Genomic DNA, 15977 nt, shown 5'->3' on the forward strand with positions numbered 1-15977 from the left:
TAGAAGCCCAGCATGTCTCTCCCCTCTCCACTCTTCCTTTTGGCAGAGTTATCTCACTTTCCTCAGAACACTGGGTTGGTAGCCCAGTCTACCCACTTGGGGCTCTGTGCAGAGATGAAGGTGGGCAGGTAGGAAAAGAGGCTGGAGCGCCCCCTCCTGGGGCTGGGTGGGCTAGTAGCTTCTGGCTGGTTCACTGCCAGATTGCTGCTGTCTTCCATCTCCTTGCCGAAAACCTTCCTCTCTAACTGGAGACCACAGGTAGAACCTGGTCCAAGAAAGCTAGGGAGTTGCTGAGCAGGCCAAGGACCCAGGGAGGTCCACTGGCAACCCCTGGTCTCTTGGGTAGCCCTTTCCTCTCTGCTCCGCCAATGGAAAGAAGCAGGTGGTCCTAGTGCCAACACACCCTACAGTCTGCCTTATAGCTAGCATTTTTCCTTCTTAAGGAATTCTAAATGTTAGCAGGATCCATATGCTGTAATTCAGAGATATTTAATGTCATTTGTTTAGCATTAAATGATACTTTTTATACTGTAAATTCCATTCTTTGACATCAGGAAGGTGACCACCTGCCTCATGCCATTCCTCTCCAGAGTTATAGACCAGGAGGTGATGCCACAGAGCATCCAGCATCCCCCTAGAGAAGGAACCCCTTCCATTTCCCCCATGACAGATGTTCATTATGAATATTTGCATACATCTGGTGATGGGGAGCTCACTGTCTCCCCAGGAAGCCCATCCAATGGCTGGCAACTCTATTCACTAGAAAGTTTTCCTCATTTTTTGAGCTGAAATCCATCTCATTGAAACTGTATCATTGGATTTGGTTCTTACCTTTGGCAACACAGAACAGGTTTGCTTCTTTTGGACAAAAAAAAAAGTCCAAGATGTTCTTCCCACTTTTTTAGAGATTGTGATCTCACTTTCCTACCCCCACTCCCTCTTATTTTTCATCACAGGGATAACCAGCTCATCTCCTCCATTTCCAATGGGAAATGATTTGCCGACACCTCACCATGTTGGTCACATCTCAAATAACACAGCTCACCTTTCCTGAGCACCCTTGCTGACATTTCCCAGACCTACATAACAACTGTAATGAGGCAGATATCACGATCACCACCTTGCAGGGGAGGGAACTAAGATTCAGACAGGTTAAATAATTTGCCCAAGATCACACAGATATTAAAAGACAGAACCAGGGTCTGAATGCAGAGTTAGAAGCCAGAGGTGCCTGGCTCCAGGTTCTCGGTTTCAAACCGCTCGCATACCTGGGGCTTCTGAGGCTGTGATCCAATCAATCAATGCAGTTTTTACAAAGTGGGGCCTAAATATGGTCCCAACATTATGGAGGCGGTCTGATCAGGGAAAATAGACCTGGACTGTCACCGTGCCTGATTTATGCAGTCCACCTCTGTTCATGCTGTCTCAAGAGATGCTACCATTTCTGAAAGACCTGCCATGCTCTTGGCTCACGTTGCACTGAGCTCAGCTCCCCGGGACTCTGACACAGGAACTGCCGGAAAGTCAAGTCTTGACTGTTCTTCCTTATCCCTGATGACAGAGTCCCTGACAGCAAAGTGCGAGTCAAACCAAATTTGGGTTGGCTGGTTGGTTCCTGTGGGAGTGGAAGACCTAAAGGGAAGGGTGCCAAGAATGTTCAGAGGAACAGAAGAGATGCATAAACCACTTTATTTGTGTTCCTCTGGGCAAAAAGAACCCCGAGGAGAAGCTATATACACCACACAACATTTGTAGCCAAGTAACATATGGTTCTTTGTTATCATTTCTGAAAACCAATAAGCAAAGGGAGAATAAGCTTTGCTCTCAGTTTTTGCAACAAACTTCAAAAATCCCCCATCCCAACGCAAAAGAATGCTTAACTGGAGCTTTGTGCTAAAGGCCCTATCTCCCCTGAGCCTTCCTTCCTCTCCCGATCTCCGAATCCTCATTTCCAGGAGGTCATTTTAATTAGCAGGCTGTCATGGTGACTCAGCCTGCCTGCTTCACGGAAGGGAAGGGAGCAGACTCCTCTGGACCCATTCATCATACAAAGGCACTTTACTCTTTAGAAAAATGCACAATATTTAGGCCCCCCCCCCACCTTGGGAATTGCTACTGTGGCTGTTTTATTTTATCAGCCCCCTGCCTGGAGCGGGGGGAGGCATTCTCCTGTCTTCTGCATCTCCCTCACCTGGCAGTCATCCTTCCCCCATTGCAGAGTATCCATACCCACCTCTTCAGGGGCCAGGTTTGGTCCCTGGCACCAGGATCTGGAGATCTGAACCATGACGGACCTCTTGGAATGAGCGACCAGTATTTTTTGTCTTTGGAGCTACAGTTTCAATTCAACTACCCAGGTCACTGGGGAATGCATGCAGCCCAGAGACACCGTGACAGCATGCCTCGGACCACTGTGATTTCAAAAATTCTGTCCTATTGTTCCCAACAGCACATTTGTCTTTGGGTTGTCGGTGTCATTGATGGTGTTTTGGATCAGCAAGTATGGACGGGGCATTTCTAAAACTGTGAACAACCGTCACCTAGTCTAGAAGGTAACCACCTGTGGTAGGTATATAGCTTTAAAAGGTAACGGGGCTTCAGAAGCCCTGACCTGAGATGTGCCAAACCTCTCAAAAGGGACGTGTAGCTTTTCCTCTTGCTGTGAGGATCTCTGTGCTGGGGAAAATAGCATCTGTACTCCGTTGGTTTGAACCTCCTATTTTGATCCTGAGCCTTAGGCTGAAGGCCCACAATTGATTTTCCATTGGTAAAAGGGAAAATCGACAGTGAGGTTTCTCATTTTTCCTTCCCTTTCACTAGCTTATTCATTATCCCACACCCTTTATCTTGGAAACTAGAGAAGGGTGCTTAAGTTCATGCCCCAGCAGAAAATGCATGCTCCTGCCTCCACAAGACCTCCTGGACTCCATGTCCTTAAAAAGAGTTTGAAGGGTCTTTGTGGTTCACGGAGCTCTTCTTGTCCCCTTTGCCGTTGGGGTGGTTCCTGGCTGGGCCCCGCAGGAGTGGGTGCTTGTAGGGAGGGGGCTTTTCTTTCCTGTAAAGGGGAGATAACAGAAAGAGAGAAGAAAGACAGCACACATACATACCGGATTGAAATCATTTCTGTGCATGTCTCTCTCCCCCACTGGACTACGACAGCCCAGGAGCAGTGGCCTTGTCTTCCTTTTCTCTGTGTCCCAGGAACCCAGCCCAGGGCCTGGTTCAAAGCAGGCATCATGGCTCAATGAATGACTGCTAGATGGATGGATGGATACTCGGTATCATTCTGGTTCTGGAGAAAACCTGACAGACTACAGCTCCAACTCTTACATGTGTCCACCTTGATTCTAACCCATCCTCTCCAATTCACAATGGGATGGGGGTGGACACATAGAAGATCTATATCCTGGGTGAGCCTGGGACCCCATCCTCTTCATAACCATCATGGGCTCCAGAGTCGCCCTTATATTCCTCAGAATAGCCTAAGTATGGCATTTCATAGTGGGTCTGTCTCCGCCATGAGCTTGGGTGATCTTGGAAGGCAGAGGTATGTCTGGCTCATCTCTGAGTCACAGCACCCAGCACCCAATGCCATGCCCTTAACACTACCCTTCGGTAATTGCCCTCTGTCTGTTTGGCTCACACACTAGACTATGAGCTCCTTGTGGACAGGGGACCAAGTTTTATCAATTTTTGCATTTTCCCTCATACAGGGCCTTGTTTGTTATGTTGTTGACTGATAAGTTGATGTGTCATTCATTCATGTGATTGACTAAGATTCATTTGCGGTGGAAAGAGTAGGCTTTAGAGCCAGAAAGAACTCACCTGAATTCCCAGGTTGCCTATGTATGAGGGGTGTGATCTTGGGAAAGTTATTTAACTTTTCTGGGCTTTATTTGTAAAATGGGGATAAAATATTCTAATCTTACAGGGGTGTTGTGAGGTTAAATGAAATAATATGAGTAAATGCACTTAATGTCTTCCCTTTCCTGCTGTAACTTACAAAGGCGTGGTGCTAGAGGGTCCCATGGTCTCTGGACATGACAAAGATGAGTCAGACATTGATGCTGTCCTCAGGCTGCTTACAGTTTAGTAGAGGAGACAGTTGCACAAAATGACTACACAAAATAATGAAGAATTACAAAGCACGACAGAAAGTGGCAAACACCAGAAATACGGAAATCTCTCTTGTGCTTTTTGAATTAGGACTGAAGAAGCAACTTCTTGTAGCCCATCGTGCTCTGACCTTGGAGTACCCATTTTCCTTCATCGTTGATGAGTCATGAATAAGGTAAAAATGTAACAGGTGGCGGCACACAAAAGGGACGCCTTGCCCTAACCTATCTCCCCCACCAATAGGCCTCACTGCCCGAAATGGCACCGTCGCTGAGGGACCTGGCTAACATGGCAAGGCTGTCTAGCATGGATGAAATACATCTAGACCTCGGTACCCACAGACAGCCTAGAGCACACAAGCGCCTATGTCCTTCCTGCCTCGTCAGCTCTGGTAAGGGGGTTGGGGGTGAGCTTTGCAAATTACAGGGTGCTATTCATATGTCGAGGGGTGGGTTCTTAACACCCAAAGGGAGCATAGGAAATCAGATGGCTATGTTTTCATGGGGGTAAAGGAAGGCGTACTTCCCCTAGAGGGGCAAGTTCAGGTACAAGCACGGGGCGGGGGCAGTCCTAGGTAGATGGGGGCATGGCAGAAGGTGTGCAGTGGCCAGGGGGGCATGTGAATGTGTAGACTGATTGGCAAAGAGCCTCTGTAACCAAGACGGGGGCAAAGAGAGAGAAGGCACTGGAAGGCAAATATCCCGTACATCTGGGGCCTGTGTTCCTCTTGCCATAATGCCTTCCCCCACCTCTCCAGGCTCACTTGGGAAGCAGACTTCCCAGAAAATAAGCTTCTCCCTTCTCAAGATCTCCACAGTACTTTGTACCTTGCCCTCAGCAAACCATTTTCTAGGTAGTTCTTTGTCTGTTTTTCTCACGAGAATGTGAGTGTAACACATCTGATTTTTCTCTGTAATTCCCAAGCAAAGCTCAGGCCTGGCGTAGGTGCTTGAGGAGTGATTGATGAATAGAAATGAACTTTTGGTCTTGACCTTACTGTCTCCATTGCTCTAGACATCCTGGTCTTGTCATTGCCTCGAACTGTCTTTTCAGGCCCTGCTTCCTGCCTTCCACCTTACCCCCAACATGGGATACCTTCTCTCCTTTTTCTGTTTCATCCATCTAAGTTCTACATGTCCTTTAAAACCAAGTTCAAATGCCACTTCCTCCCTGAAGCCTTCTTGGGATACTCCTGCTGGCTGCCAAATGCTGGCCAGGTGGTGTAGGAGGGGAATTTCTGGTTGGGTCTCACTTTTCTTTTCTAAAACATGAAAGGGTTGAAGTCAAGAATTCTCAGGGGCTTCTTCATTCCTACCATTCCATAATTCATACATTCATACATTTGGGACTTTTTTAGGATATACTCCCTGCTAGGCTGAGCATTGTGCACTAAAGATCCAGGAGTGACCCAAGACAGCTCCTTAAGGGGTAACCTGTCTAGTGGAGAAGCCAGATATGCAAAGATGCCATGACAACATGGGACATACAATGCTACAGGTGTGTGCAAAATGCAGTTAGGAATCCGGCAGAGAGGAAGTAGCTCTATCTCAGGTGGAGAACAGAGATAGTGAAGCAGAGAGGTGTGATGTTTAGACCCAGCTTTGAAAAGTATGTAGGAATTCACCATCTAGAGACAAAATAGGAGAACATTCTAGGAAGAGAAAAAAAGGATGAACAAAGACATAGAGGCATGAAAATAGTTGACCTGTTTAGTCTGAAGCATAAGGACTAAAGTGGTAGAAAGCAGATGGGGTGGAGAGGGTGCTCACAGGGGAAGGGGTGTGCTGGGAAATGAAGTTCAAGATGTAGGCCAGAGCTTTGAATACCAGGAAGAGGAACTGGAACATTACCCTGAAGGTAATGGGGAGCCATGGAAGGTTTTTGAGAGAGAGTATAATCTGATATGTAGCTGAGCACTTTCATACGTTGTTTGGTATTGTTTGTCATCTTTGCATGTGTACATGCCTTTCTCCTCTGTGTCCTGGGCTCCTGATAGGCAGGGGCTCTCTATGTCCCCCAGCACCCAGTGCATGGCCTCGCCTATGGTGGGCTCCCGTGTGTTGAGTAGATGATCATTCCCATCCTCCAACACACACATCACAACCCTACCATGGAGCCCGCCCTCCCAGCCTGTCGCTGAGCCTGAGCCCACTTCACACTCAGAGACCAGCCCACCTTCCATGCTCATGCTCTATCTTCCTGCAGAGGCTCACCTCACCTGTTCATTTTTCCTAATTTTCATCTACCTTGATGGGACCTTTTGACCTTTAGCCCCGTGGCTATGTCACTGTGATCCAGGTAAGTGTGGGGTCTTGGCTTTGGTCATCAACGCCACATCCCTGAACCTATGCCCTTGGGTCCACATTGCTGGCCCTCCTGGCCCTCCCCAGGGACCCCCTCTGAAGGGCAGCCTGGCCCCCAACAAGCTCCCACCAGCACCTGAGTGGAAACTGACGGATTATAATTATCCACAAAGATGAGAGAAAACAAAGATTAATTTTGAGCCAAAACATGTAGTTTTCCTTTAAAACCAGAACTACTCTTTCACTTATGTTATCTGATGCTTGGGTGGAAAATAATACAAACAAAGGGGATGTATTCAAGTCCTAAATCAGAGCCTTGTGTCCTCCTGGGAATTCATTTTTCAAGAGTTGCTGACAACTGAGAGCTAAGTGATACTCATAGTTGGCTGAGACAGAGGTGTGGGCATGGAGAGGGAGTTTGTTTGGTTTTTCTTAATTTAAGGGTGGGTGCATTTACCTCAAGTCCTCAAGGCCGTGCACTTTGAGGAAGGAGCTCTCCAGCTCTTTTCTAAAGAGGCTCCAAAGTTTAGAGCAATGAAGCCCTATGAACAGTTGCACTGGGGGCCCTGAGAGCTGCCTGCAGCCTCCCACCTGGTTTCAGGTTCCCGCCTCCTGTCCATCTGGAGGAACTCTGCTAACTCCTGCGGAGAAAAGCAGGCTGGGGATTGTGGGGCTTGGGCTCTAGTCGTGGCTGTGGCCATTGCTGTGGGCTCCCTGGGCCTCGACTTCCTCATCTGTGTCGGGAAGAGGGGACTGCGCCATTGCTGGTCTCCCTGAGTGTCGGCACCATTTCACTGATAGTGCAACAGCCAAGAAAAAGTCTAAAGGATCAAGATCATTTTATTCAGGTTGACAGAGGACCTGAGAGAGACAATCCCCAAATTAACTTGTAAATGAGATTCTAAGAATTCTTTTGAGCATTATAGAGCTTTAAATTTTTAAGAACTTTAACCAATCAAGAACGACTTCTAAGAATGAACTGAGCACTTTCCTCTAGAGGTGAGCTCCTCAAAGGCAGGGTCATGCCCTACTCACTAAGTACGAGCACCTCCCTCGCCCCAGGGGACTGGCTTAAAGTGCTGGTTTTCCTAAGTGGAGGAAGGAAAGAAGGAAGGAAGGAAGGAAGGAAGGAAGGAAGGAAGGAAGGAAGGAAGGAAGGAAGGAAGGGAGGAAGGAAGGAAGGGAGGGAGGAAGGAAGGGAGGGAGGAAGAAGGGAGGGAGGGAGGAAGAAAGGAAGGAAGACACGTATGCATGCTCAGTACAGTCTAGGCACTTGGGGAGCACAGAGAAAAAACAGACATGATCCTCCTTGAAGGTGTTTTTAATCTACCGGGAATGGGGGGGTGGGCACAAAGACCCCACATGATTGGTGAACAATCTGAGATAGAGTATGAGTCAGAATACATTGTTTTGTAGACTCTGTGGAGACGTGGGCCTCACAGCATTGTGGAACGTGGCCCTGAGAGATCATCCAGCCTAACCAGAGAAGTCCAGGGACTTGCCCCAGGCCACAATGAGCTGGTTGGAAATCTGGGATTACAACCCAGAAACCAAAGGAGATGGAAACATTATTGAGCCCCTACTGACTGCCAGGCACTATACCAAGCTTGTATCCAATCTTTAAAATCTCTAGAGATTTTAGTTATTACACCCACTGTATAGGTAGGTAGAGAAAGGTTTCAAGAGGCCACGAAACTTGCCCAAGATCCCACAGTTAGCATGAGCCTGAGAGAATTTGAACCCACACCAATAGTGAGAAAGGCTTCCTGCTTAAGGTGGAGCTTAGCTGGACTTCAGTCTAGCTTTGGAATAAAACAATCCTAGGATCAAATCCTACCTCTGCCAAAATCCCTTTGACAGGCAATTCTCTTCACATTCCTAAGCTTCCTTTACCCCTCATTTGTAATATGGGAAGTATAATATCTATGAGGAATAAATAAGATCATGTACAAAAAGTACTTTGCTCAATAAATAACAGTGATTAATAGTGTTTTTGTTAATTACAGGGTATGGAGGAAGGTGCATTAGTGCAAAGGCCCTGAGGCAGCAAAGCACATGGGCAAGGTCATGGGCAAGGTCAGTGGGAAGAATGATCTGGCAGAAGAAGGAAGTTGGACATCATTATGTCCTTTACGGAGGCTGGATCACTAGAGAGTAGGAAATGAGGCCAAGATATACGGCAGGGCCAGCACATTCCAGATGCCATTGGGTATCACTGTCCAAATGCTCACCAGGCTTACTTCCAGGGGTCATGGGAATGCCCAGTACTTTGGTCTGTGGTCTCGCCCTCTGAAGGGATACTCATCCCCTGACCTTCTCTCTTCAGTGGCCCAAAAAGCTGACTCCGGCAGAAGACCTGATGTGAAATTTCTTAGGGTTGTGTCCTCCCCAGCCCTGAACCTTCACGTCTTGAGGGAAGGGGGCTCTCACGCCTTAAGGGGATACATGTAGGCCTAAAAATGTGCAGGGTGCTTTAACACGCATCTCATAATAACTTTCTAGGTGAGTGCCATTGTCCCCACTTGACAGATGAGAAAATGGAGGGATCAGAGACCTTATGAGCCTAGATGAAGTAGGAATCCTAGAGGATGAGCCACCAGATGAAGTAGCGTATGGAGACACCCAGACTAACTTGGATGGCACGCAGTCCCTCAGCACCTCCCATCCCCGTGGACTCCTATGGGAGACACAGAAATGTGACCACCCCCACACTGTCTGATGCTGTGACGATACTTTATAGACAGAAATATGCTGTTGAGCTCTTCTGCCCCATATGCTGGGGGGCAGGGCAGGGATTCTTTCTCCCACCACAGACGTGAAACTGAGGGCCAGAGAGAAGCCAAGGGAAGCCGCCCCTGAACACAAAGCCAGTTAAGTAGGACCCACGCCATACAGTTCTGCCCTGTCACTTACCGCAGCCTCGGCATGGGAATTGCCACTTTCTCGACCAGGGGGTTCAGCCGATAATAATCCAAAAACGTTCTCGCCACGTTCCTTCCCAGCTTCATATCTGCAAGCATGTGCGTCAAGGAGCGACTTTGGAAGGAGATGGGGACAGAGCGAAAAGAGGACTAGTAATAATGACAGCAGTAACAGAGGCAGTGACACCACTCACCCTTCTAAACTTTTTGCGGGTCCTGTCCTTTTTTTCACAAAATTTTAGATACTAGTATTTTCCTCATTTTACAGATGAGGAAAAGGTACAGAGAAGCTAAATAATTTTCCCAGGGTCAAAGGACTAGGAAGGAGAGGAACCAGGATATGGATCTAGGTATTCTTACCTCAAAGCTATGTTCATAGCTTCTAGAATATACTGCGTCCCTGGGGAATCACTGGGCTTCCACGATCTAGCTTCAGGTAGCTCAGGGTGGAGGCAGATAAGCAAGACCCAAGGGCAAGAGACCCTTTGTTGTGTGTAGACCAGGGTCTGTTTGACCCTTAAGGATCAGTCATCTACTTTGGTAACCTCGGGTGGGGGAGGGGGCAGAGGTAAAACCCTCTCACCCTAAACAGTGTCCGTGTTCCACGTTGAAATCTACTGATCATGAATCCTTAGGGTAAGGATTCATGACCTGTTAAAGTACAAACTCCTCAGGGAAGAAGAAAGGGCCAGTTCTATATCAACCATTAGCACTTTAGTACGAACCGGCAGACCAATCATCTATTCAACAACACAGAGTACTGCTCTGTGCATTATAGCTGACATCTCTGAGCCGTCACATGAGCTATTTCCTCTGCCTGAAGTACCTCCCCACCTCCCTTGGCTAATTTTTGCTCATCAATTCTCCAGTTAGGTGATACCCCTTTAGCAGAGCCTTCCATGATACTCCTCTCCCCAGGGCGGTGATCAGTGCTCTGGCCCCACACTTCCATGACTTCTAAGTTGACTTCGTTTAAAGCACTTACCTCTTCTCTCATATCCCTCAGCAATGAACATCCAAACTGTCACTGTCATGGAACCTCCTCATTCTTGAGTTTGTCCACCTCTCTCCAGGCCCCTGCTGTCCCCCTAGAAAAGGCCAGCATCATCTTTCCCCTGGATTACTGTCATCCTGTCCTAATGGGCCTCCCTGACACAGGTTTTCTTGCCTCGACTCCATTTCCTACAACGTAGTCAGAGGGGATGCTATAGAATGCAGAGCTAACCACTGCATCCAACAGAGGAAAACTCCCAAGTGGCTCCCAGTTGCCTTTAAAGTTCAAGTTTTGGAACTTGATTTACAAGGTCCTTCACCACTGGGCCCCTGCTTATTTTCTTAGTTTTGTGCTTGTGGCCTCCGCCTTTGCACCGCCCTTGGCCTTCATGCTCCAGCAACCGAACTTCTGTTGCTTCCAGGCCTTCGCCCACACCCTCTCATCTTTCCAGGCCATGCTTCCTCCCTCCGCGTGCCTTACAGGGTTGACTTCTTCTCTGTCCCCGGACACCTCAATTTCATCGTCACATCACAGGAGAGGTCTCAGCCACCGCTCCTTCCAGGGTCACGGAGCTGGACTCGAGTTTGCAGAATGGTCAAAGGAGTTTTCACCACTGTCTTCAAGACAGCCCTCAAGCTGGGGTTGGACATGGCCCAGGACAGGAAAATGAGCATTTAATGGAGCACCTACTATGTTCCTGGCATGCTACCAGTACTTTGCTTACATATACATTTCAAACAATCCAGGAAGGAAGGCATTTTAATCTCCCTTTCGCCCGGGGAGGTTAAGGAACTTATCCCAGGCTGCCTAACAGGCGGTAGTAGAACCAGGACTCCGATTCACGAATGTCTGACTCCAGACCAGTGAATGTTTCTCAATGCGAAGGCACCTTTTCTGTCACGGGCTGAGTCATCCCAGGCCAGAGCCTTGTGGGAGAAGGAAAAACACCAGACAAATTGTTTATGACAGTGAGATGCGCTGCAGGCTCACCATGCTCTGGGGCTGCCACCTGCTTTCTTCTCCCGGATGTGACCGACCTTCTCTGTCCTCCTCTTTAAGAAGTTCACAGGCTGGCCTTGGGCATGGCCTCTCTGACCAGCAGGCCCTGGTCTGCTGCTTTCACCCAGCCAGGCTCCAGTCGGCTTAGGGAGACCGCATTGCCCCTGTGCGTGCCGACAGTAAGAGCGATGGGCTGCAGGGGAAAGGACAGGTCCCTGCGGACTGGCTAAAAAGGCATAGCTGAAGTTTTGGAATCAGATGTATTGAATCCAAATCCTGGCCCGGCCACATTTTGTGTACTGCACGCCGGAAGTGCCAAAAATGTCTGCAACAGTGTCTCCCATGTTATTCTATGACATGACCTTGACCGTCCTTCTACGGAGAGGTGTGGTCCGTATCTCCTCTCATTAAATCTGGGTGGGCTTGGGGCACCTGGGTGGCTCAGTCGTTAAGCGTCTGCCTTCAGCTCAGGTCGTGATCCCAGGGTCCTGGGATCGAGCCCTGCATCGGGCTCCCTGCCCCACGGGAAGCCTGCTTTCCCTCTCCTACTCCCCCTGCTTGTGTTCCCTCTCTCGCTGTGTCTCTCTGTCAAATAAATAAAATCTTTAAAAAAAAAAAAATTCTGGGTGGGCTTGTGACTCACTTGTAACTACAAGAATAGCAGAAGGTGGTCGGAGTGACACTGTGGGACTTCCGAGGCGAGGTCAACAAAGGAGTTGTCACTTGCCCCTCGCTTGCTAGAATACTCCAGCTGGGGTCCTGCACCTCCACGCACGCAGCCTGGCTGCCCTGAGGACTCCATGCTGGGAAGAAGCGCAGATGAGCCCACAGAGGGGCTGCAGGGGGAGGCCCCGACACTATGTGGAGACGCGAGGAAAGAGAGACTCCCGCCAGCCACGCTGCTCTTCCCGCTCTAGCCACGGCATCAAAGGCTCCAAGCCACGACCGCTCGGCAGGGCCCTCCCCAAATTCAGACCCACGGAAGGCACGAGAGAAGAGCTACTGTTTTAAAGGCCCCGTCGGGGGGAGGTGTGTGAGGCAGCAGGCGAGCACCAGCACAGTCTTGCGGAGGCCACTCCGTCTCGGAGCCTGGTCCCGCACTTGTGAAATGTGAATAATAACGCCTGCCTCCCAGGCTCATGCTGAGGAGGTGTGTGGGTGCTGAGAGATAAGTGCAGGAGTCGGGGACCAGGGGAGCCTGAGCCCGTCCTCTCCGGCCTGCAGCGACAGCCAGACTCGAAGCCACCCTCGAAGAAATCCTTGTCAGCAATACTCCAGCTCTGCAAGGAGGAGTCAGGCTGCTCTAGTAAAATGTCCCCACCCCTCCATCCCCCCCACCCCCACCCCTGCCCTGCTCGGGTGCTGATTGTTTTAGACCAGCTCTGGTTAAAAGACGGTGTTTTAAAGGTGGGAGTGTCTGGGACACCCTTTTCCCCTCTCCGATCATGTCAGGGATTTCTCAAACCTGGGGGGGCCTCGCCCCAGGCTACAGGGGCCTGTGTGAGTCGAGAAACGACATGGGCAGGGGAGGGGAGAGGCTGAACATTTTCAATGGAAACCAGCTGTCTTTGGACAAGGACTTAGGGTGCAGGCAAGGAGAAGGCAGTAACTGGCTGGAACCCTTTCCAATATGTTGCTGAATGGAGAGAGGAGCACCGCGGTGAGAGCTCCCAACTTTGCACTGCCAACAACCATCTCCGAATGGTCTGTAAGCTGGAAATGTCATCTTCCACATATTCTTATGGGGCTCACTGATCTGTTTCTCGCAGAGGGCAGGAACAGACAGCAGGTGGGATCAGGACCCCCGAATCAGAGAAGCAGGGGAGCTTAGCCGGGATGGGGTGAAACCCAGACTGATTTGGCCACTTCTGCTCAGAGCTGTTTGAACAAAAGGGCGGGTGTCAGGAGCCCTAGTACTTCCTGGGATCCTTCAACAGGTAGGGAGGGTTTGGGCACGTGCTGTTCACTCTCACTCACTCATTCATTCATTCATTTACTCACTCGTTCGTTCGTTCATTCATTCATTCACTGGGCTCCTCCCATCTGTATACCGGGAGGCACAGTGAGAGGGATTGGGATTAGAGACAGAGAAATCAGACAAGTACAGTTGACAGTCTAGAGGAGGAAACTAGCATGTCGCAACTATGTCACCGGACAGGCTGCATTATTACCTTCACAAAAGCAACTCCTTATCCTGAGCCCCGAATAGTGTAGTTACTCTCGCCAATCCCCACCACAACCCTGCAAGGGCAAAGGACAATCCTACACATACTCTGCAGAAGAGGAAACTGTAAGAAGGAAAATTTGCATAAATGACCTGGAGTCCCGTGGCTTGAAAGTGATGGAGGTAGCATGTGAATCTGAGTGTCTTTTACGACTGTGCATATGGTTTCTCCTCTTTGGACTGTGATCATACATGCAAACACTAAACTCTGTGGACATGTAGGAGGTCCTACTGGGGGAATTGTGAAAGGCTTCATGGAAGTGGATGTACAACAAAGATTTGAAGGTCAAGGACTAATAGCGATGGGGAGGAAGAGAGATGGCATCAGTGGAAGCACGGAGTTTGGCGGGGACACATGACCCTGGGCCATAAATGAGACAGAGAAGGGCTCATGGACTCAGGCCACCTCAGGGCAGAGTGAAAGTTGGGGCTGCACGGGTAGGTTGCAGACAGGTCAGTGAAGGCTTTGAATGCCAAATGCCTATTTCGTAGGCAATAAAAAAATTTGATGTATCTATGGTTGTAGCTATCATTTGTCCACTCAATATATATTTGTTGATCATCCGCTATGTTCAAGCTCCCTGAAAGTCTCAGGGTATACTGCGGTAAATAAGTAAATAAATAAATAAATAAATAAATAAATAAATAAATAAAACAAAACAAAACAAAAACCCAACAAAGACAATGGTTCTTAAGTCTAGAAGTGGAGACAGATAACAAAACAATAAAAACCCACATGAATATATAATTGTGATTATACTAGTGTAGGATGGAAAATGCACAGGATCTGTGGGAGAGGGTGATGTGGGTGCTGCTTCAGATAGGGGATGTGGGCAGGCCTCCCTGAGGAGAGTGGACCGGGGCAGGCAGCACCTAGGAAGAAGGAAGGGTGGGGGGAAGGGTCCTTGGGTGGGAGAGAGGGTCAGAAAGAGGGCTGGTGTGGAGGGACAGGCAAGAGGGAGATCACATGGAGCCTTATTCTGGGTCACTGAAGGAGTCTGGATTTTCTAAGTGAATGGGAAGCTGCTGAAGAATTTTAAGCAGGAAAATGAGACAGTCTGATTTATAATTTTAAAAGGTCACTGCTGTGCTAAAAATAAGGAAGCAAGAGTAGAAGCAGACAGATCGGCCAGGAGACTACTGCAGGGGTCCAGGGGAGAGATGGAGGCAGGGGGTTGGGGGGTGGGGGTGAGGAGGGTCTGGACCAAGACAGAGGCAGTAGAGATGGGAAGATACATCTTGGGGGAGGAACCTGGCAGGTTGGCCGTGGGGTCTGAGGAGAGGAAGGAATGAAGGGCAACCTCCCTCGTATTTAGCCTGAGCAGCTGGGTGGATGGGGTGCCATGCTTGGGAATGCAGAAGGGTCAGGGGAGAGACTAGTTCATTCTGAGTTGGAGATGCCCATGAGACACTAAGCATCTAGGTCCTAAATCAGAAATAGAGAAAGAATCAGATCAGATCACGGAAATGGTTTCTGAACTACCAGCCCTTTGGGATTACTCATGCCGCAAATCTTGCTGGTATGTTCCACTGTATGGTATGTTCCACTCCAAACAGCTCTCCATCTCTTGCTCCTGCTCTCGGAGAAGACCCATTCTTGAGCATCCCAAGGTCTCTCGGAGAGTGGCAGTAACTGCAGGACCCTCTGTTCTCCTAGCTCAGGGCCTGAGATCTGGTGTACTGAATAAGCACATAAGTGGGAATTCAAGAGACCAACCTGGTTTCATCAGTAACTTGCCGTGTGACCTTGGCCATTTCCCTTCTCCGGTCCTTCCTTCTCTGTGGGTAAAAAGTATAGTCTCTCAGGTCCTTTCCAGTGCTAACGTGATGTGTTCAATACAATAAGCTTATGAAAAATCCCATCACCATTCTTTCATTCAACAAATATTTACTGAGAAGCTACTATATGCTGAGTTGTTTTAGGCACTTGGGATACACAGCAAACAAAACTCACAAAGATTCCTGGCATCATGGAGCTTCTGTTCTAGTTATGAGAGACAAACTGTCAATCTAATGCATAAGTTATCCAGAATGCCAGAAAGTGAAAGTGGTAAGTGCTATGAAGTAAAGATAAAGAACAGCGTAAGGAGAGTGCTGGGGACAGGGGCACATTATAGCAGTAAGTAGAGTGGCCAAGGAGGCCTTGGGGGAGAGATGGGGTTTGAGCGTGCTTGGAGGAGGCGAAGGAGCAGGCCAGCACCAAGGATGAGGATCCTCCTCATCTGAAACACAAGCCCTGACCAGCCATTTCATTACTGGGCTCTTGCTAAGTCCAGCCCAATCCTACTACTAGAGATAATAGTTAACCTCAGGGATGAGATCCCCATGATGGAGTCAGATACACCTCCTTCTTGGCACGTGGCAGCTTCCTAAGGAAGGTCCTCCCCACCTCCCCGAGCAGTCCCAGACACAGCGCCTCT

General features: G+C 49.0%; 1 protein-coding gene across 3 annotated transcripts in view; it reads right to left on the reverse strand.

Moving 5' to 3' along the window:
• Positions 1 to 1681: 1681 nt before the first annotated feature.
• BEND5 (BEN domain containing 5) overlaps positions 1682 to 15977 on the reverse strand; it is a 237313-nt gene continuing 223017 nt past the window's right edge. For 2 of the 3 annotated variants that reach the window (XM_081818422.1, XM_081818421.1), the window contains exons 8-9: positions 9333 to 9429; positions 1682 to 3055 (exon numbers count right to left, since the gene is read on the reverse strand). In XM_081818422.1, the coding sequence (XP_081674548.1) occupies positions 2935 to 3055; positions 9333 to 9429 (218 nt within the window). In that variant the 3' untranslated portion in view covers positions 1682 to 2934. The remainder of the gene's footprint in view (positions 3056 to 9332; positions 9430 to 15977) is intronic. The other variant, XM_081818420.1, reaches the window with a different exon arrangement.

The sequence above is a fragment of the Leptonychotes weddellii genome, chromosome 4 (genome assembly GCF_054177405.1).
Source record: "Leptonychotes weddellii isolate Sample4059 chromosome 4, ASM5417740v2, whole genome shotgun sequence".
Lineage (NCBI taxonomy): Eukaryota > Metazoa > Chordata > Mammalia > Carnivora > Phocidae > Leptonychotes > Leptonychotes weddellii.